This window comes from Guillardia theta, assembly GCF_000315625.1.
Source record: "Guillardia theta CCMP2712 unplaced genomic scaffold GUITHscaffold_261, whole genome shotgun sequence".
NCBI lineage: Eukaryota > Cryptophyceae > Pyrenomonadales > Geminigeraceae > Guillardia > Guillardia theta.
Window position 1 is genome coordinate 21247 of NW_005434415.1, and position 20284 is coordinate 41530.

The 20284-nt window shown below is 47.0% G+C and overlaps 6 protein-coding genes across 6 annotated transcripts; 3 read left to right on the forward strand and 3 right to left on the reverse strand.

Moving 5' to 3' along the window:
• Positions 1 to 2599: 2599 nt before the first annotated feature.
• GUITHDRAFT_159012 (hypothetical protein) lies at positions 2600 to 4203 on the forward strand (the record flags this gene model as incomplete). The annotated part of the gene is made up of 12 exons (XM_005818868.1): positions 2600 to 2676; positions 2723 to 2774; positions 2819 to 2890; positions 2936 to 2985; positions 3036 to 3095; positions 3148 to 3196; positions 3249 to 3287; positions 3420 to 3463; positions 3636 to 3729; positions 3777 to 3844; positions 4040 to 4133; positions 4186 to 4203. 12 exons carry the CDS (start codon positions 2600 to 2602, stop codon positions 4201 to 4203), a joined length of 717 nt encoding a protein of 238 aa, XP_005818925.1.
• A 119-nt stretch (positions 4204 to 4322) lies between these two features.
• On the reverse strand, positions 4323 to 4937 carry GUITHDRAFT_121877 (hypothetical protein; the record flags this gene model as incomplete). Its single annotated transcript, XM_005818869.1, has 4 exons — positions 4323 to 4397; positions 4448 to 4549; positions 4600 to 4676; positions 4724 to 4937. The coding sequence occupies 4 exons, from the start codon at positions 4935 to 4937 to the stop codon at positions 4323 to 4325; spliced, it is 468 nt and encodes a 155-aa protein (XP_005818926.1).
• A 4186-nt stretch (positions 4938 to 9123) lies between these two features.
• GUITHDRAFT_148963 (hypothetical protein) lies at positions 9124 to 9820 on the reverse strand (the record flags this gene model as incomplete). Its single annotated transcript, XM_005818870.1, has 4 exons — positions 9124 to 9288; positions 9328 to 9380; positions 9499 to 9567; positions 9634 to 9820. The coding sequence occupies 4 exons, from the start codon at positions 9818 to 9820 to the stop codon at positions 9124 to 9126; spliced, it is 474 nt and encodes a 157-aa protein (XP_005818927.1).
• A 6239-nt stretch (positions 9821 to 16059) lies between these two features.
• Positions 16060 to 16658, reverse strand: GUITHDRAFT_121878 (hypothetical protein; the record flags this gene model as incomplete). Its single annotated transcript, XM_005818871.1, has 2 exons — positions 16060 to 16205; positions 16253 to 16658. 2 exons carry the CDS (start codon positions 16656 to 16658, stop codon positions 16060 to 16062), a joined length of 552 nt encoding a protein of 183 aa, XP_005818928.1.
• Positions 16659 to 17697: 1039 nt separating this feature from the next.
• On the forward strand, positions 17698 to 19131 carry GUITHDRAFT_148965 (hypothetical protein; the record flags this gene model as incomplete). Its single annotated transcript, XM_005818872.1, has 6 exons — positions 17698 to 17833; positions 18120 to 18203; positions 18443 to 18502; positions 18557 to 18642; positions 18691 to 18795; positions 19024 to 19131. The coding sequence occupies 6 exons, from the start codon at positions 17698 to 17700 to the stop codon at positions 19129 to 19131; spliced, it is 579 nt and encodes a 192-aa protein (XP_005818929.1).
• A 19-nt stretch (positions 19132 to 19150) lies between these two features.
• Positions 19151 to 19355, forward strand: GUITHDRAFT_82683 (hypothetical protein; the record flags this gene model as incomplete). Its single annotated transcript, XM_005818873.1, has 2 exons — positions 19151 to 19216; positions 19263 to 19355. Coding segments are annotated over 2 exons (159 nt in total), but the record flags the coding sequence as incomplete, so codon positions are not given.
• Between the last annotated feature and the right edge of the window lie 929 nt (positions 19356 to 20284).

Below are 20284 nucleotides of genomic sequence, written 5' to 3' on the forward strand. Positions count from 1 at the left end.
AAGCAAACGACTGATACGATCTTGTCGATCACTACAAAGAAATATATACAAGTTTTTGAAAAAGCATCGGATGATCGATGATTCCTATAGCTGAACTGTTTCTCCCGTCGCTGTGATAATCAGCGCTTTGTTCAGAATGAGCTGGATGGATGCTTGCAGGCAGCGGAGTTGTTTTTCTCTTGACAGACTACCATGAAATCCAGTTTCTTCATTGCAAAAATTCTTGTGCTCTTCCATCATCTCCGCATACACGACGGATTCGCTGCTCACCTTCTCTTCCTCGTCCGTGACCATCATCTCTCAACAAACGTTACCACTATTGTACCATGTTCTCAAATGCCCTCCCTTGCCTTCCAGTCTTCTAGGCGCTTTGTCCTGCGTTGAGTTCTGTTGTTTGCTTCCTCGCGTGCTCTTGTTAGCACGAGTTCTATGCTGATGACTACGTCCCCTCTGGTACGTGTGCAAGCACATGTACATGTGCAGGCTGAGGGGATGCTGACATCTGTGAAGGGGGCTCTGGTAAAAATGGAGCAAAATAAACACGAAAATATTTCTTTTCGAACAGATTGCCGTTGGATAGTGAGCTCGATTAGCCAAACCGTTGCCTTCTTGCGGCAAGTGGCCGCAGTGGCGCAAAGGCGGCTTGTCAGTTTTCCGCCGGCCGCTGAGTCGGGGGCCGCCGGATCACACCGTCGGCTGCCGGGCCGCGCGGCCCGGCGTCGGGCCTCAGGGCCTTGCCCGAGTACGGTCCGACACGCTGGCGGCCCGCGGCCCCGGGCGGTGCCACCGCCGGAGAGTCAATGTGACTCAGTGAACCGGGCGCCGGTCTCAGGAGCGACCCAACGCGGCGGGGGCCCGGCGTCACCGCCGTACTGTGGCACGGTCAGTGGCCCGGGCCGCCGACTCGGTCTCTGGGCCGAGGCTCCCACTGGTCCCGGCGGAGTCCGACCGGCGACTCTCATCCGTCACCGATCTGATCTCAGCCGCTCACGGTTTGGCGGCCGCCCTTGCAACTTCAACGCCGGTGCAGGGCCAACTGTGAAAGTGAATGCCAGGCCGCTCAGCAACAGGGCGGCGCGGCCGGGTCACCGGGTGCGTCACCGTTCAACCGTTCACGGTTGGGCAACGGTTCACGGTTGCCAAATCCCCTTGAAGTTGCCAAGTTGACAGTGAACGGGCACGGCCCGGCGGTGTTGCCCGGCCGCGCGCCGCGGGTGGCCCGCCGGGCCGCGGGCGGCGCTGCTGATCGGATCGGCGGACTCGGTGACCGTACCCGGACCCGGCCGGCGGCGACCGGCCGGGCCGGACTCCCCGGACCGTTCTCCTGAGGCGCCGCTCCGCCGTCAGCTCAGCTCAGGGCCGGCAGCGACCGGCCGCCAACCGGCAGCGACCGGCCGGCCCGGTGTTCGACACGACTGATGCGGGATAGAAAATGGGGGTGGGTGGGTAAAGAGGTGGAAATGTGGATCGATGTGGGTGGGGGTACTCGGAGGTGGAGGATATGACCCTTTCAAACATTTACTCGATCTGAATTGAGGATTTCAATTTGTATCAATATCAGGTTGCAAGATATTTCTTTGGCGGTAGGGTGATGTCTTCCAGGTAGGGGTGGGGGTAGTACAATCACTCTGTGAAGAGGGTAGTCGTGATATTACGTAGTAGCGCCTGAATGGTGGGGTACTGGAGGGGAAAGAGAGGGGGTAGTGAAAGGAGGGTGGTTAGAGGCGTAAGGCGACAGCGCGGAACATGCTGGAATGAAGGGACAGAGGACAAAGAGTAGGAGGAGGAAGGGGATGGGGAGGAGGAGGAACAGCAGCAGCATGGAGTTTTTCCTGAGACTGATGTCAATCAAGGGAGATAGAGACCGAGAGGATGGGAGAAAGGTAGCATGCAGCATGCAGGGAGCGATGATAAGCAGTTAGTACGTGCTGGAAAAGGGGGAGGCTATGTGGAAGAAGAGAGGACTATACACTGATTGCTCATGACGAGATGTGAAAGCGTGAATATTAGATCTTTTGGAAGTCTCTTTGAGATACTTCGATTTCTAGTGCGTTCGTTTTCATTTGCAGAACAAGGATGAAAATTGTTGGTTCGACTATGATAATCAGGCATCAGAAGGCTTGGAAATTTCATTGGCGGAAGAACTCTCATGCATCAGGGTCGATGACTGACATACAAGTACAAGTAGTAGTAGTCTTTGGTTTTCTCTGCCCACTGATGACAGTTAAATCCACGGACGAACAGAAAATTTGAAATACTGATATCTGCAACAATCTTGTGCGCTTCCGACCTATTTGTCGTGATGTTGTTGGTAGCCATCGATAAAAATCTCCTGACATAACTTGACATACTATTGTTTCCTTCTCGCTTAATTTGTTGATGACAATGCTTGGCAGATGCAAAGACTTTGCAAGAGCCTTGTTACCAGGGCTCCATCAGTCACCAAGGCTGTTGTAGGAGCCCAGGCTTCCTCCTTCCACTCCTCTGCCTCGCTCTCCCTCAAGCTCCAGCCGGAGGCCAACGTTGAGGTAACTGCTCGCTACCTCTCCTGTCCTGCCAGTGTTGTTTGTGCACCTTGAAGGGATGTGTCGAGAATGGAATGTTGTTAACGGACCACTTGCAGGGCAAGCGCATCAAGTACTTCCAGATCTACCGCTGGGATCCTGATCAGAGCAGGTCGGATCTGTGTAGGGTCTTGCTGCTGGTTGACTTGGTGGAGCAGCCGCCCCACCATGGCGACGTACCCGATCAATCTGTCGGAGTGTGGTCCCATGGTGCTCAGTGTGCCCTTGCCGCCATGGCGCTAAGTTTCGCACAGGTTCTGGATGCTCTTCTCAAGATCAAGAACGAGCAGGACTCTACCTTGACCTTCCGTAGATCTTGCCGCGAGGTGAAGCGAGCATGACCAAGTCTTGGAGCTGACGGGTAGCCATAGGGGATCTGCGGCTCCTGTGCGATGAACATTGATGGATCCAACACTCTTGCGTAAGAGTTACAAGGGACATGAGGGGGAGAGTTTGAACCCATGGGCGCAGCTGCCTTGCACGAATCGACACCTCCTCCTCCAAAACGAAGATCTATCCTCTCCCTCACATGTATCTTTCACCTGGCGAGCAGCAGGCGGCATGCAGCTGACGTTGTCTTCAGGTATGTCGTCAAGGACCTGGTCCCCGACATGACCAACTTCTACGCTCAAGTAAGAGCGTCGAGATCCCCGGAGGATGGTCGACCGCTGATGAGGTTGGCAGTACAAGACCATCGAGCCCTGGCTTCAGAAGGAGGGCAACGTGAGCGATCTTTTGGTTACACGTGGAGCCTGAAGTATTTGCAGGAAGGAAAGATCAAGGACGACAATGGCAACTTCAAGGTCGAGGAGAACGTTGGTAGATGCCCAAGGTCTCAACACCGTTCGCTTGCAGGAGAACTACATGAGCAAGAAGGACCGCGATGTGCTTGATGGAATGTGAGCTCGACTCTTCCCCCCTCTTCCTTCCCCTTCTTATTCATCAAAGCAGCTCCTCCTTATCCCCCCCTTCCCATACTCACCCGCCCCCCCCCTCCCCCCCCCCCCACCCTTATTACCTTCCTTTCTTTCATCCCCGTCCCCCGCTTCCTCTCGTCACGTTCGCTGGCAGGTATGAGTGCATCCTGTGCGCTTGCTGCAGCACTTCCTGCCCTTCCTACTGGTGGAACTCCGAGAAGTACCTCGGCCCGGCTGTTCTCATGCAGGTCAGGAGCATGTCCATGTCAGTTGAGGACATAATGGATCTTGTCAGGCCTACCGTTGGATCTGCGACTCTCGTGATCAGAACACCAAGAAGCGCATGGAGATGCTTGACGATACGTGAGCAACAACCCTCCTCGTCTCTTTTCCTTTCTCCCTCCCCTCCCTCTCCCTCCCCTTCCGACCTTCCTCATTCCCTCCTCTCTTCCCATTCGCTCAGCTTTTTGAGTTCCCCAATGTCTTCCCTGCTCCTCCTCTTTCCGTCCCGATTCTCAGCGCACTTCTCTCGCCTCCTGCACTTCTCAATCGGCACAGGTACAAGCTCTACCGTTGCCACACCATCATGAACTGCACCAAGACTTGTCCCAAGAGTCTCAACCCTGGGCTCGCCATCGCCAGGCTCAAGAGGGTACGGGAACAGGCGCGATTCTGTTTGAAAGTCTCTGACCTGCTACTGCCAGAAACTTGTGACTGGATGAAGTTTCTAGCGTTGGAGATATCAGATGTAAACGTAGGACGAACTGAAGTCGTCGGAGCAGTAAATTTACAAATAACAAATAATTAAGATGGTGTAGCTAGTGTATTAGGTTCCAGCAAGTTATCTGAGGGATCGGGCAGGAAGGTGGAACTGCTTCTTGGCGACGTTGTCTTGCTTCTTCTTCTGCACGTTCTCCTGAAGCAAAAATTTCAGACAGGTTCAACTAAAGTCGTCGGATATCAGACCTCGCTAGCGTTGTAGTCAGCCTGGATCTGTATCGATCGCAGCGGCTCTCTCGACAGGGAGCTCAGCACGTTGCGATGAGCTGGGATTGGCATCCCAGTAGCCTAGCAAAATCCAGTCAGATCACAACAACAGTTGGCACATCACATCTTACAGGGTTGATGTTCTCTTTGTCGTTCATCACAACTCCCATTCTCGCATTCTCCTCCCTTGCTGGGTTGAAGTTCTCATCTGAGCAACGGCATTCAGCTACATATCAACATGTTCATCTGCCTGACCTCTCCTGTTGTCCTCCCCGCCGTTGCCTGACGCAGTCTCCATCCTCCCTTGACCGACGGCGAACTCCATGGCTGGCTGCACGTTGAGCTTCACGGGGTGGCTCTCCTTGCTCGTCATGACGTTGGGGTTGGTGTAGTGAAACTCCATGACTCCTGCAAAGGTTTCGTGTGAGTGAAGATGAACAAAGTGGAAGATTTGCAAGCGTAGTGACATTTCAGTTGCAGAAGAAAAAGTGTAATGGACAGATGGTGATCGAGGGAGAGATCAGTGCGGGCAAGAAAGAAATTTTTGTAATGTACGTAAAATGACAGAAGTAGAGTAGTCAGAGTGGTATAGCAGTGATACAAGGATGGAAGAGAAAGGAGAGACATAAATGCGAGGAAAGAAGGCTATAGCCAGGATGCCGAGAAAAGAAGCATGAATGCGCGGAGATGGGAACGAGCAGGGAATGAGTCGACGTGTGATGAGTGAAGGTCAACCTTCAAAAAGGAAAACAAGGCAAAGAGCATGAATGATAGATGGCAGAAAAACTTGGCGGAAAGCACACGATTCAGATAGACAGGCACATGAGTGGGTGAAATGAGAATAGGAGAAAGATGGGGTTATATGTAGAACATCTAGGGGACAAAGTAAAGCAGGGATGGGAGGAGCAAGGGAGGGAGGGAGGGAGGGAGGGAAGAAAGTCAGAGTGGGAAGGAGGGAGAGGAGGAGGAGGGAGGGAGGGAGGGCGAGGAAAGCCAGAGGGAGACCAGGGTGGGTGGTCGGATGGATGGGATGGGAGGGGAGGACGAGGATAGTGCCGGCAGGCGGGAGAGTTGGAGGGGCAGGAGGGCGGGAGGGGGAGGTTTCGAAAATCAAAAACTCAATAATTATTTAAACTCAATAAGTAAATTAATATATAGGTTCAATCATAAGACTAAAATAGCAGTAATTGGTACAAAGATTTTCATATCTGTACCAACATGGTAGAAAAGATATCTGTACATAACCTTGGTTTAAAATATTTAAATTAATTTATTTTGAAAATAAATAGTTTTTTTCATAGCTGAGACGCCGAACTTGATACATATTTCTGTATATGTATTTTATGAAAAACGTTTTAAGTTTGGTACGTGAAAACCCTGACTTCGGGGCCTCTATCGGGGAACAAGCGGAGGATGGGAGAGTGTGGTAGAGGTCAGTCCGACTAAGATCAGGACAGGAACACGACAGGAAAGGACATGACAGGGACAGAACAGAGACAGGGCAGGGCAGGGCAGGGCAGGGCAGGGCAGGGCAGGGCAGGGCAGGGCAGGGCAGGGCAGGGCAGGGCAGGGCAGGGCAGGGCAGGGCAGGGCAGGGCAGGACAGGACAGGGCAGGACAGGACAGGACAGGACAGGACGACAACGCGGAAGGCAATAAAGGGAAAGGAGTAGTGTAGAGAAAGAGAAGAAAGAATTGCGGTCTATCTAGCAGCAAAGCCTCGTAGGTTTGGCAGGCCGGAAAGGAGAGAAGAGTGGAAAAGACACGCCCGCCTCACTTGTGCAGCTCTGACCACTTGCATGTAGTCTATTGGGAGCCCCAAGATCCCCTATGAGAGCGCACGAGTAGAAATTCATGATGGCAGGATAGAAGTCATCAACTACCCGCCATGACCCAACACGCTGAGCTGGTCCTTCCCCTCCACTGTTCAGTCAAGCTGCTCAGGACCTCGTGGCTGGCGACCAGCTCAGTGGTGGCAGCGTTCTACTTCGAGCAGTATGACTGTGCTGCATCATGGTCATGCATGCAAGCCAACTGAGCTTATGCACCAGGTGCTGTCCTAGCGCTCGCAGTCCTCCTCACCTCCATCAACTACTGGCGACGACCGACGTTCGGATACCGCAGGAGGCAATATCCTTCCTACACTTGCATCCCCTCCCATCTCCCCCCCCCCGCCCTCGCCCTCCTCCTTTCCAAACCTCCAATAGAGAAGTTGTCACCATTTGAACAACACTTGGCTCCATGCTCCCTGGGTACATAACCCACGTCATAACCATGTCATGGTGGTCTCAGCTTCTACCTTCTTGTTTCCTCCTTTCCTCCCTTCTGCTCTCCCTCTCTCCCCCTCAGCTTTCCCGGCCATAGTTTGTGCTCCATTGATGTTGTGGAACAGAATCGACATGGTCTGCACAATCTTCAGCTTGTCATATCAGTTATTGTAAGCTCAGATTTGATCCGCTCCCTCCGTCTCTCACTCTCCCGCTCCCTCCTATCCCTCCATCCCCAGTTTCTCCTCCCTTCCCCTCTCCTTCTCCCGCCTGTCTCCCCATCTCCCATCTCTCCTCCCTCCCTCCCTCCTCTTGTTCCTCTTTCCTTTGAACTCATAACCCTCATGCTAGTTTTCGGTCGCCCGAATTGCTTCCATCTCACCGCAGCTTCTTCATTCCCTACCTCGCGTCCCTCTTGCTCGGCGTTTTCTGCTACCTCAAGGCGAGAAGGTGAGAATAAGTCAGGTCCATCGTCCCTCACCTCACAGACGTTTGTTCTTCCCACCTCTGTCCTGACTGTCCATTTTCCCTTCCTCTCCATATGAACTTAGCCGTCCTCCTCCTCCACTCCATCCGGACCACCCACAGCTATTCCCCCCCTCGCCAGCCCCAACCTCCTCTGCCAATGAACTTTTTGGATATATCAATCCTATGACGAGCACTATTGCCAACAATGATATAGATGAAACAACAGGATACTTACTTTTTACTTATGGAGGTTCATTAAAAGTGCTTTGAAGGACATAGCTATTAGCTAGGCTTAATAATCCACCGGTAACATTGAAATCGCTTGATACTGAGCTTATAAAATTTGATGGAACAGATATGATATCAAGCTGACCGCTAGCATTGACCGATAAATTATTTGTATTAACTGATTTGATAAACTGGTCTGAGCTTGTAAATGGTGTAAATGATAAAGCTAATTGATTACCTGTAACAGTAAAAGAAGAATTGACAGATTGGATAAATTGATTTGCTGATGTAAATGGTGTAAATGATAAAGCTAATTGATTGCCTGTAACAGTAAAGGAGGAATTAACCGATTGTATATATTGACTTGATGATATTAAAGGTGTGAAGCTTAGACTTAATTGATTGCCTGTAACGCTAAAGTAAGATGAATTGACCGATTGTATATATTGACTTGATGATGTAAAGGGTGTAAATGATAAAGCTAATTGATTGCCTGTGACAGTAAAAGATGAATTGACCGACTGGATAAATTGATTCGCTGATGTAAAGGGTGTGAATGATAAAGCTAATTGATTGCCTGTAACAGTAAAGGAGGAATTGACAGATTGGATAAATTGATTTGCTGATGTAAATGGTGCGGATGCTAATTCTAAATATCCAAGTGTAACCGTGAAGTCAGCACTTGCAGAGCTTATAAAAGGTAATTCTTGAATCTTGCTAAAAATTAGCTCTCCATTTGTAACGGTAAAGTCTCCACTTCTTACACTCCTTATGAATTGACTTCCACTTGTTAAATAATCATTAGCTGTTAGATAGGATTGAACATCTGTGTCAGAGTATCCAGCGGGTATATCAATATTTTGAATGAATGTATATAAAACATTTGATTCATCCTTAATCTGATTAAATAATATGTTGCTTTCTGTAAGTGTATGAGCATATAAAACATTTGATTCATCCTTCAAATCTGTTAATGTAATATAATTATTAGCCGTTAAATAGGCCTGTGTGTCTGTGTCATCATATCCAGCAGGGATGACAATGTTATCAATCTTATTATCGATTTGCGCGTTGGTGTAAGGCTTTGCGAAACTCTGAACTGTTAATGTTCCTTGCCCTGAATATCCTATTATATCTTTTGCTTCTGATTGTGATAAGGTCTTGTTGTATATCCTCAAATCTTGAAGATATCCGATAAATTCCCCAATCCGTATATTTTGAGTTGTATTTATTAAGCTCGTTGTTGTCCCTGTCAGTGTCTGAGCTATTCCATCAATATATAAATAAGCAGTTGTTCCATTATTTACAAAGCAATAATGCTTGAAGCTTGTTGATGTGGCATATCCATTTGTTAGCGTTGATATGTTGGTCTCATTGTTAAATGTAAATTGTAGATTGTTGCCATTCCTTTTAATGTAAATGAAATTATCAATTGTTGAAAATATAAAATCATCGGCTGGGTTTGATTTTAAAGCTGTTATCTTTAGAAAGAAGCTTATTGTTAATCCTGTTTGAGCTGATGATATTAAAGGCAACTGTGCCGATGTCTCGCGTCTTCTGTCTGGTGTATCATCTATGCTTTGAAGAGAATAATAAAGCTTATAATATTCAGAGTTTGAAAATGTGAAATCATTAAAGTCATATGTGCGATTATATTTTATTATCACAACTCCAGACCCTCCAGCTCCTCCGGCTATTGACCCATTACTACTGTATGACCCGCCACCTCCTCCACCTGTTCCGCTTTGTCCTGCCTGAGCTGTGCCACTATTGAGAGTTGTGCCGCTCGCATTTCCTCCGCCTCCAAGACCTCCATTGTTGCTGCTATTTCCTCCACCACCTCCACCACCATAATATGCTAGCGTTCCTGTTATATCAACTTGACGACCATTTCCACCTTGTCCATTTGAAGCATTTGCTCCAGCACCACCCCCAGCACCTCCTCGATTGCTGCCACCACTTACATAAAAACCAACTCCATTATTACCGCCTGCAACATATGTTGAACCATTCCAAAAAGTATTTCCTTGAGTAGCTGTTCCGCCTGATGTGCTATTAAAAGCAGCACCTCCACCAGAGCCTCCAGACCCACCACTTGAGCCATTGGAACCACCGCCGCCAAATCCTCCTCCTTTACCTACTAAACTTAAAGAATCAAAAGAAAGAGTGGAGTTATTTATATCTGTTATTTTACTGTCATAACCATTTCTATTCGCTGCTCCTCCATTTCCTACATAAATATAATAGGTACCAGCTGATATTGTCTTATTGACCATATACAGCACACCACCAGCACCGCCACCGCCTGACTCATATCCAGCTCCTCCAGTTGCTGCGGTTCCACCACCACCACCGCCACCAACTATAAGAATGTCACATATCAAATCCATCTTAAATTCAACATTATATGTCGTTTGATTTCCTGAAATATGAACAAATTCAACATAATAATCAGATGTTGAGCCAGAAATTAAATATGAATTCGTTGAAGGTATAGTTATTGGGTCTGGTAAAAAGTAACCTTGTGGTGTAGTGTCTAGATGATAGGTAAAAATACTATCATTAAAATTATTATTGAATTTATACCAAGCTATAAGGTCTGTTGTGTTTCCTGTATATGATAATGTAGGTGTCAATTTGCTTGTGCCTGCGGCCGAGTACTGAAATTTATAAAGCTCAGGAGTGATCAAGACATTATCATATTGTTTATCTTCAAATATCAGAGATATAGATTTATTGAATAATGTCAATTGTAAAGCTGAATTGGTTGTATTATATGTATTGTTTGTGTATTCATCAAATAGATAAACATTATTGTTATCATCTACTAAGAACTGCGCAGGGTCAAAGTTATATGTTGTTCCTCCTGTGCTTGGCAATATAACGTTTTGAGTTGAAACGCTTGAATCGCCAAATCTCACAAGCTCATTATTTTGACTGTCTAATAAAACAATCTCAGGGCAGTTTGTGCCGGCTGGTCCTTGAGCTCCTGTTGCGCCTTGGGGTCCTGTTGCGCCTTGTGGTCCTGTTGCTCCTTGGGGTCCTTGTGGTCCTGTTGCTCCTGCTGGTATATTTATACTTGTTGAAGAAACATTCGCATCTCCGATTTGACCTAACAATGTTGAGCCATCAGAATTATAAAATTTTAGCTGTCCAGCATTGACCCCAGCACTATATAGATTTATTGATTGAGTTGAAACATTAGGGTCTCCAATTTTACCTAACAAAGTTGTGCCATTAGAATTAAAAAATTTGAGCTCTCCAGCATTTATTCCATTTGTTCCACTGTCTCCTTTAGGTCCTGCCGCTGGTAAATTTATAGATGCTGATGAAACATTAGCATCTCCTATTTTCCCTAACAATTCTGTACCATCAACATTATAGAATTTTAATTCTCCTGCGTTTGTTCCTCTTGGAACATTTATAGAAGCTGTAGAAACATTAGAATCACCTATTTTAGCAAGTTCAATGGTTCCATCATAGTTTTTGAAAATTATTTGACCCGCATTTTTTCCATTTGTTCCATTAGTTCCATTAGTTCCACTGTCTCCTTTATCTCCCTTTGGTCCTTGACTTCCAGTGCTTCCAGTATCTCCTTTATCCCCTTTATCACCTTTGATACCATCGGGTAGTGTTATATCTTGACTATTATAATTATTTAAAGTTATTGTCACATTTCCTGTTCTTGTATTCTTAAAATTTAGCTGAAATGTTTCAATTGTAGAAATATATCTTTGTTGTGCTTCATCATAATATATTTTAAATATTCCCTGTCTATCTGCTGAATCAAACAAATCTTTAATGTCTGTCTTAGCCGGCTCATTGTTGATGGTTAAGCTTCGTCTTATATTGTTATTTGTTGAAAGGCTTTGTTGTGTGCTCACTGTTTGATTATTTACAGTAATAAAAGAACCACCATATAAAATATTATCACATATCAAATGGTCTAAGTGAAGCCCTCCAGTTATCTTAGTTTTTACATTGTCAACATCACCATTATATAATTTAGAAACATCATCATCAGACCATACACCATTTGTAGCATTCATTACAATATTACATATCCCCCTATTAGCTGAATATCTCCCATCTTTTAGGATATAGTTTCTAATGTTATAATTATAAATGACAATTGGATGTAATTGATACCAATTCGCAGTCGGTGGCGTGATATCCATAGCCACCAAAACACCATTCAGATACACCTTAAATATATCTTTGGATATGCTGAAAGCGTAATGATTCCAATCGTAAAACAATGTTTTATCATTCGAAAAATTATTGTTAATGATAACAGACCTCAAATTCTCAACCCTTTGTTGTAAATTATTAATATATACAATCTTGACCCGCAGCCCCAAAAATTTATCAGGCAAGGAATCATCATCTGAAATAATCCAGTAAAATTCAGTCCCATCATAAAAACCATCGTTGCCATTCTTATTTTCATATTTGATTTGAAAAAGCCTATATTCTTGTGTTCCGTTGTTTCTTGCCTCGTTCGTGTTGTCAAATCTCCACCAAAAAGAAAGGTTTATGTACTGAGAAAATAAAAGGTCATTGACTATTAAATTTTTATTGCTTTGAAAGTTTAGCCTATAAGTTGATATGTTAAGTTTAAATGTATCTTCTATTGTGCCGTTAAATTCAATGTTGTTGTAAGATGTGCCCAATAAATTATTTATTGATAAACTAGTAGGCCCAATAAAAACATCTCCTTTTACTGGTGATAATGAAAGGGGATATGTTATGTTTAAATTATTGTTGTTCAAAGCTAACTTATCCGAGAACGTTAAAGAATTATTGACAGTTAAATTATTTGTATTCACTGAGTTTTTTATTTCATTGTTGATAACATTATATAATATATTAGACTCTGAATATATGCGATTGTTTAATAGGTTTGAATCAGTTTTTAAATGATTGTATAATATATTTGATTCATTAAGTATATGCTCATATAATATACTGTTTGAACTGTTGATAAAGTTTGTGTAGGTATCCGTTTTGAGAAAATTAGAGCTATTGAGATAACTTGTATAGACATCAGTTTTAAGAAAGTTAGAGCTTGCCAGATTTTGATATGATAGAAATGTATCTAATCCTTGCTGTTTTGTGTAGAAATCAGTTGATAATTCCCATTCTTGATTGTCATTGAAATAAAGATTGCCTATGAATCCCGGATTGATGTCGTTTATAAGTGTGCTTGCTGTATGTTTTGTTCTTATATGATTGTATAATACATTTGATTCTTCATATATTTTGTCATATAGTATATTAGACTCTTCATATATATAATCATATAATATGTTAGATGTATTTTTAATGGATATATCTGTCTCATATTTGTTATAGACATTAGGTATGATAACATCATCAATAAAAAAAGTTTTTCCTTTAAATACAATCTTGTATTCTTTAAGGTTTTCATTATTAATCCCAAAAATATATTCATCCAATTCTTGTTGTGTCAATTCATTGCCTAATGTTATTACTTCTTCACCTTGAAAAAGAATATTTCTTTCGTCTAAAACGGTTTGTTCTTGTCCATCAATGACAAGAGTTTTATAAGTGTCGTCATATATAAATGCCTGATTAGGGACTAAATCAAGCTTTTGACCATCTGTAAGATTCCTAGAATATATTTTAATAACTCTACCTTGTAATTTAGTATTTATAACCTCATCTTCAAGAACCGATATAACAACACCCAATGATAATCGTAAAATATTAATCCACGAGAGAATAAACAGGCCATCAGCTTTTGAGGTGTTTGTTCCTGACGCTATCAATCCCCCAATGAAGCCCGTTCCAATTGCAAGACCTCCCTTAACAATTTCACCCAAGCCATTGAATAAATTAAAACCATTTTCAGCCGTATCGTCCAAATCTTCTAAGGATTGGGCAGCATTTGCGGTTTCTTGCGCGGCAGCATTGTTGTTTAAATCATCTAATTGTTGTTTAATCTGTTGAATTGTAATAAATGAACCATTTTCAAGTGTGAATTTAATGATATATTTATTAGGGTTAGTCTGATATTTGACATATAATATATTTCTATCATTGTTTGTAATTACAGTTTCATTAGTGTCTGGTTTAAATTTTATAAGTGTCTGTAAATCAAGAACATCATTTGATGTATTAAATAAGATATCGTTTGTTTCTATCAAGTAATTACTAGTTTCTATTAGCAAATCATTAGTTTCAATCAAGTTATTGCTAGTTTCAATGGTTTTAATTTCAAGAGCGTTTGTTTGTTGAAATAGGAGTGTGACCTCATCATTGAGCACATTTACATTCCCATATAAAACAGTAATATCAGCATTAATGGCATCTAATTCAGGCTGCAATGTGGTTTGATTGTTATTGCCTATGTATTGATATGGTTGATGATTATTATTATTACATGCCATGTCTATTTTATTAATTAAAATATTAAAATATTAGTTTGACAGGGTTATGTATTATCAATATTCCAGAAGTTTGTTTTAAAGCTCTAGCGGTTTCTTTATGCGTTTTAAGGTATTCTATATCATCTTGATTAATAAGATTAGCATTTAAGAGCGTGGATAATGCTTTATCATCGCGTAGTATTTTAAGAAGAATGTCTTGTATAAAGTTAATATAATCACGTTTATATTTTCTGTATTGTTTCATATAGATATCTTTATTCATTTTGATTTTTGGAGAGAAAAAGAATAATAGAAAAGATAGGCTGGTAGAGGGGGGGGTAAAGTAGACCCCCCTTTTTGAAAAGTAGTTTACGTTGGAGGTTAGTAACGTAAAAAAAAGAGGTAACGCATAGCAGACCTGGAAGCTACCCCCGGAACCCCCCCTCTACTTTTGGGGGGCCTCTACCGGGCCTTATTTATACTACTCGCGACCCTATTGGTTAAGTGCTGCCCTTTTGGAATTGTTTTTATTAGTGCGTACGGGCCCGCCTAGGCAGGTCAGAGGTCATTGTTTTTTTTTTGAGTCGGTGGGAATCGTGGGAATCGAACCGGGGACTGTATGGGCTAGGAAAAAGGATATGACGACTAGGCCAGGATGCCTTAATACCTTGAAGGGTATAGTTATATATATAGGGGTGTCGGTTGGGTGCTCCGGGACCACTGTGCAGACGGCAGAACGGCAGAAGGGAAGAACGGCCATTGGTCACCAAGGGGGGAGCAAGCTCCCGCGGCAAGGCTGCGCCATGCCTTTCCGCCCCCTTGCTGAAATCATGTGAAAGCCTGACGAGAATGATAAGGGAAAGTGATAGAGATAAGAAGGCAGTTGTTCATAGTTGAGTCACGAAGGAAAAGTGTAATACTCAAAAAAGGTCAAATAATCATAGAAGGCAGACGAGAATGATAAGGGAAGATGAGAGAGATACCGTCAGGGCAGTTGTTCATAGTTTGTTCACGAAGGAAAAGTGTAATACGTCAAAAAAGTCACGAAGGAAAAGTGTGATACTCAAAAAGGTCAAATAAGTCAAATGGTATTAAGCTGCTAGCGGCTCCTGCCCTCCTCCCTGTCCACCTCTTCTTCTCCTATTTTGTTTTTTCTCTTCCTCTCCCTTCCTCTCTTCCTAGCTGGGGTCATCATATATCTCCGGTCTGAACTCGTCACAGAGCTGGGAGAGTTCGTCGGCAGCCCGAGCGAGCAGCGGTGTGGCATGGGAGGCTGCACGTGATGGGCAACATCAGCAACTTGTTCTTGTACTGGGGGCTCGGGCAGAGAAGCCGCGAGTGAAACTCAAGGCTCACTGTTTACACTCCCTCCCTCCTCCCTCCCCTGGCAAGTTTGGCTAACTCAACTCAGTGATACTGCCATGATCGCCGGGGCGCATGCAGGCCGCTGGTGACTGACTCACAGTGTCACAGTGGGTGACAGTGTCAGGGTCAAGTCTCCCAGGCTCTACTCTCCTGATTGTGAGGGCCTCCCAGTACTGATTTTCAAGGAGTCTCTCAGTGGTCGACTCGCGGCGAGCCTGCCGCCCCCCCCCCCCGCCGGGTGACACGGTGGCACGGTGTTGCCGCCCGCCGATCCGAGACTGAGAGACCCGATACTCAGATGGCGGCAACTCGAATCCCGACCAGCTACTAGGTGACCGGACGGACTGGGCCTCAGCGGCTCTGCCCACGGTGTTCTCCGTCGGCCTCCGCTGGTGCGGTCCGAGTCACAGGCTGCTCAGCCTGAGTCCAACTCACTGAGGAGCCCGCAGGGCGGCCCCCCTGGCCCCGGTCACTGCCAGTGACGGACCGTCGGAGGGGGCTGGGCCCCGGCGTTCAACTGTTGCATCCCAGGCTTCTGGCTTGTTGACGGCCGGGAGCCTGCCCGCCAGGTGATCATCCGGTGATCGGATCCAGCACCAGCCGGGCTGATCGGGCCCGGCGGCGGCGGCCCCCGGCCCGGGCCGCGACTGAAGCCGGGTCGGGAACAGGCATCCGATCCCCCCGCCCGGGGCGGTCGACTGGCGGCTTCGGAAGGCCGGGAACAGGCTCGGAATGCCGTGAGACGTTGGACGATGAGTGAGCTGAGCGCTAGGAAGGAGAGAGGAGGTGAAGGGATGGGAGATAGAGTTGGTATTAGAATACATCACACGACCAGGAGGAATCAGAGGAAACGATCCGAGCAGCTTCACTTGCTACTGGGCCGCTTGCTCCCCATCCATCCTCCTCCTCAATTCTTCGACTTGACAGCGGAGCGAAGCGATCTCTCCCTTCATGTCCTGCTGCTCTTCCTCCACCTTCAGCATCCTTGCCTGCAAACTCTCTATCCTCGCGTCAATACCTGGGCCATCAACGTCATCAACCTCACACTCCCAGAGCAGTAGTCACCGAAGGAGAGGAGATTGCGGAATTCCATGAAGAAGTTGAGGAGGGAGAAGATGAAGGCTCTCACAGTGATGACGATGCTGCTAGTCAGGCTGCTGCCCAAGGTCGACGCAACTTTCTTCGTCACATGCGCAGAGATCTTTATGCTCTCAAGGTTGTCTTGGGACATGGACCGGGCAAGGCTGAAGAAGGACTTTCCTCGGAGCTTCAGCCCCTCCTGCCCTTCCTCCCCTTTCTGCACAGCGTTGTCGCCCTCCTCCATTTCCTCTCCCTCCTCGTCATCTGCTGCCTCCTCCCCTCTCGGCTTCTCCTCCTCGGCATCCTCCATATCCTCCTGCGCCGTCCTGGTGACGTGCCCATGGTCAGAGCCTAGGAACGCCCATTGAAACGTCCTGAGCGCGCTGGACATCGATTTGACTGCCCTTGACGCTGGTGTATGGAGCGTTGCGAGGTCAGCAGCGACAGGAAGGAGGAGGAGGAGGAGGAGGAGAGCTCTGAATCGTGCTACGACAAGGCGTAAGTTGTCCGTTAGCATGGAGAACGCTCTTCATACCTCCGGCCATGTTGTCTTCACTCGACCTTCAATTCTTGGAGTCTCCAGGGCCAAACCTAGGAGGGAAGTGTGAGTTGCTGCTGATGAGAAGATGATGAAATGAGCGGTGATAAGGGAGGGGAAGGAAGGAGAGGTGAGGTGAGGTGAGTAAGGTGAGGTGAGGAGAGGAGAGGAGAGGAGAGCAGAGCAGAGCAGAGCAGAGCAGAGGGGATAGAGGAGAGCAGAGGGGATAGAGGAGAGAAGATGGGGGGAAAGGAGAGGAGAGCAGAGGGGATAGAGGAAAGAAGATGGGGGGAGAGGAGAGGAGAGGAGAGGAGAGGAGTGGAGAGGAGAGACCACATGGGGGGAGCAAGATCGGACAGCTCACTTCCTGCTACCTACACACTCTCATGATCTATGTTTAATTTCATCTTCTATCCTGCCCTGCCCCGCCCTGCCCTCCCATCCCCCAGCGCGCCTACTCCCCTCCTCCTCCCCTTCACTGCCTTCGCTTTCCCTCCTTCCCTTCACTTGGGATGTCTCCACCCTATTCCTACCCCACCCCCAGAAAATATCCCACCCCACCCTACAATCGCCTTCAAATGACCCCCAAGAATATATTATAACCATCTCACGATAACCCCACCCCCTGCCTCCAGGGTAACCCGTCCTGCCTCCTGTCCCTCCCTCCTCCCTCCTCCCTCCTCCCTCCCGTCCCCTCCCCCTCCCCCGTCCTCCCTCCTCCGTCCTCCCTCCTCCGTCCTCACGTTCTCCGAACACTCCTGTGACTTGCTCCCTTCAGTTCGCTCCTCCTCATCCATCTTCCTCGTTACCCCTCTCTTCTTGCTATCTCTTTCTCTCTCTCCTCCCCTCGCCACTGATCTGCTACCATCTCTGCCCTGCTCTGTCGGCAACCATGGAGATGATGACTGCTCTCGCTGTCGGAGGCGGCGGTTCCCTCCTCCTCTTCGCCATCGTCCTCTGCGGGGACATGGAATGTTGCGAACGAGGACCTCTGGGCAGACTCCTCAACCTCCTCACGTCCTTTCTCGGTAAGAAATATCAGAGGCGATGGTTCCTCCTCCCATGCCTCTTCCTTACTTTCTCCGCCTACATTCCTTCATGTACTATCCCTCCTATCCCCACGTCTCCCTTCAGCGCATATATGCATCGTACCCCCCTCCTCTCCTCTCCTCTCCTCTCCTTTCCTCTCCTCTCCTTTCCTCTCCTCTCCTCTCCCTCCCTCCCTCCCTCCTTTCCCTCCTCTCCCTCCTCTCCCTCCCTCCCTCCCTCCCTCCTCTCTCTCTCGGTGGGGTCTCTGTAACTTGTCGATGGCAGATTTCTGGACTAGCGAGAAATTCCTCAAGATTGTCGAGAAAGTTTTGGGTAGAAGATGCGTCGACAGAGTGACTGCGATTCAAGGTAGTGGCTCTAGACTGAAAGATATGTAGATCATGATGAGCTAAGAGGAGAGGAGAAGAGACGAAGGGAGTGCAGAGCAGAGCAGAGAAGAGGGAGCAGAGCAGAGCAGAGCAGAGCAGAGAAGAGAGAGGAGAGGAGGGAAGGGAAGAGGAGGAAAGGCGATGGGTTGACAGGGGATGGGATGGGATGGTATACTATGATGTGCTGATCATGGTTTCTGACGCTGTTGTGCTTTGAAGATTATGTGTGCTTTCAACGCAACCCCATCCTGCCGGCGATGTATCTTGTTCTTGTAGCAGGTGTGACATGTAGCCTCTCGTCGTATACCAACTTGTTGAACATGCGAACAACAGTTGGTTTCACAGTCTTTGTTTCCTTCGCCTTCCCCTACCTCCCTTACCACGCAGAGAAGGACTGGGGAATCTCTTTCTACCACAAGGTGTTGCTGCTGTGTTGAGACGAGGGAGGAGTCTGACGTGCGAGAAAGATCAACGCCTTTCTGATTGTAGGAGGATGCCTTGTGGTGTTCTGGGCGAACCTTTCTGTTGACCCTGGTGTCATCACTCCAGAGAATGTAGAGAGGGAGAAGAAGGTGAGGAGGAAGAGTGAGTGAGTGAGTGAGTGAGTGAGTGAGTGAGTGAGTGAGTGAGTGAGGAGGAGGAGGAGGAGGAGGAGGAGGAGATGGTGGTGGTGGAGGTGGTGGTTGAGGAGGAGGAAAATAGAGGAAGGAGGTGGATAGAGGACAAGGAGGTGGAGATAGAGGAGGGGAGAAAAAGAGAGCTGGAAGGAGTGGGGAGGATGAAGGAGACAGCTGTGGTAGGGGAAGCTTCAACAGAAACAAGAGAAGGGAGCAGGGGAGCAGGAGAACTGGGCGGTAGGAGAGACGATAGTCTCGACTGACGTTAAGTTCGCAGAGGTTCGACTATGACGGCATTTTGTATCACGAGAAAGAGTGTTATACGTGCAAGTTTGTTCGCCCAGCGCGATCAAAGCACTGTTCTATCTGCGATCGAGTAGGTTGACATGTTTGAATGTCGTTGAGTGACAGCGGTGGCTCAGTGTGTTGGGAGATTCGATCATCACTGCCCATGGATCAACAACTGTGTTGGATCCAACAACAACAGGTTGAGAAAGGATTGTTGCTGCAGATGATGATTGGATAGTTGTCGTGCTTGACACCATTGGGCGATATGTGTTTGCACTTGTTGGTCATTTGGTTGTCTTGAACTCGCTCTCATGAGACATTCTGATCTTGTTGATGTTGACATGTCAAACTTTCAGATTGTTTCTCGCATTCCTTGCATCGCATGTCTTCTTGTGTGGTTATGGAGGAATACTCCTCTTCTACATCCTCGTCGCCATCGTCAAAAAGGAGGTTTGGAACCCCTTCTCTCTCCCCTCCCTTCCTTCCTCTTCCTTCCTCTCCCTCCCTCTCCCTCCCTTCCCGCCTCCTCCTCCCTCTCCCTCTCCCTCCCTCTCTCTGCTCCTCCTCCCTTTATTCTCTCCCTCTTCCCCTCCTGTTTCTTCCCGCCTCTTCCTTCCTCTCTCCCTCCCTCCCTCCCTCTCTCTTCTCCTCCTCCCTTTATTCTCTCCCTCTCCCCCTCCTGTTTCTTCCTCTCCCACCCTTTCCCTCCTTATCTCCTCCCCCCTGCTTCCCCCTTCTTCCCCCTTCTTCTCCTTTCTTCTCCCTCCTCTCCCTCCTCTCCCTCCTCTTCCTCTTCTCCCTCCTCTCTCTTCCTGCTTCGCTCGCGCTATCGCTCTCCATCTTCATTGCCCTCTCGTCGCACTTTCCTCTTCTCCTCCTCGGCGGATCGTTTGCTCTCATTGTGACGTTCTTGTCAGAATCTCTACAACCTACATGTGCAGGATCGTGTGACAGGGCAGATTTCACCTGTGACGCATGACATAGTCTTGAAGGTTACAAATCATCATCATTATCATCATCATCATCATCATCATCATCATCATCATCATCATCATCATCATCATCATCATCATCATCATCATCATCATCATCATCATCATCATCATCATCATCATCATCAATATCATCGATCGTCATCATCATCGTCATCATATCA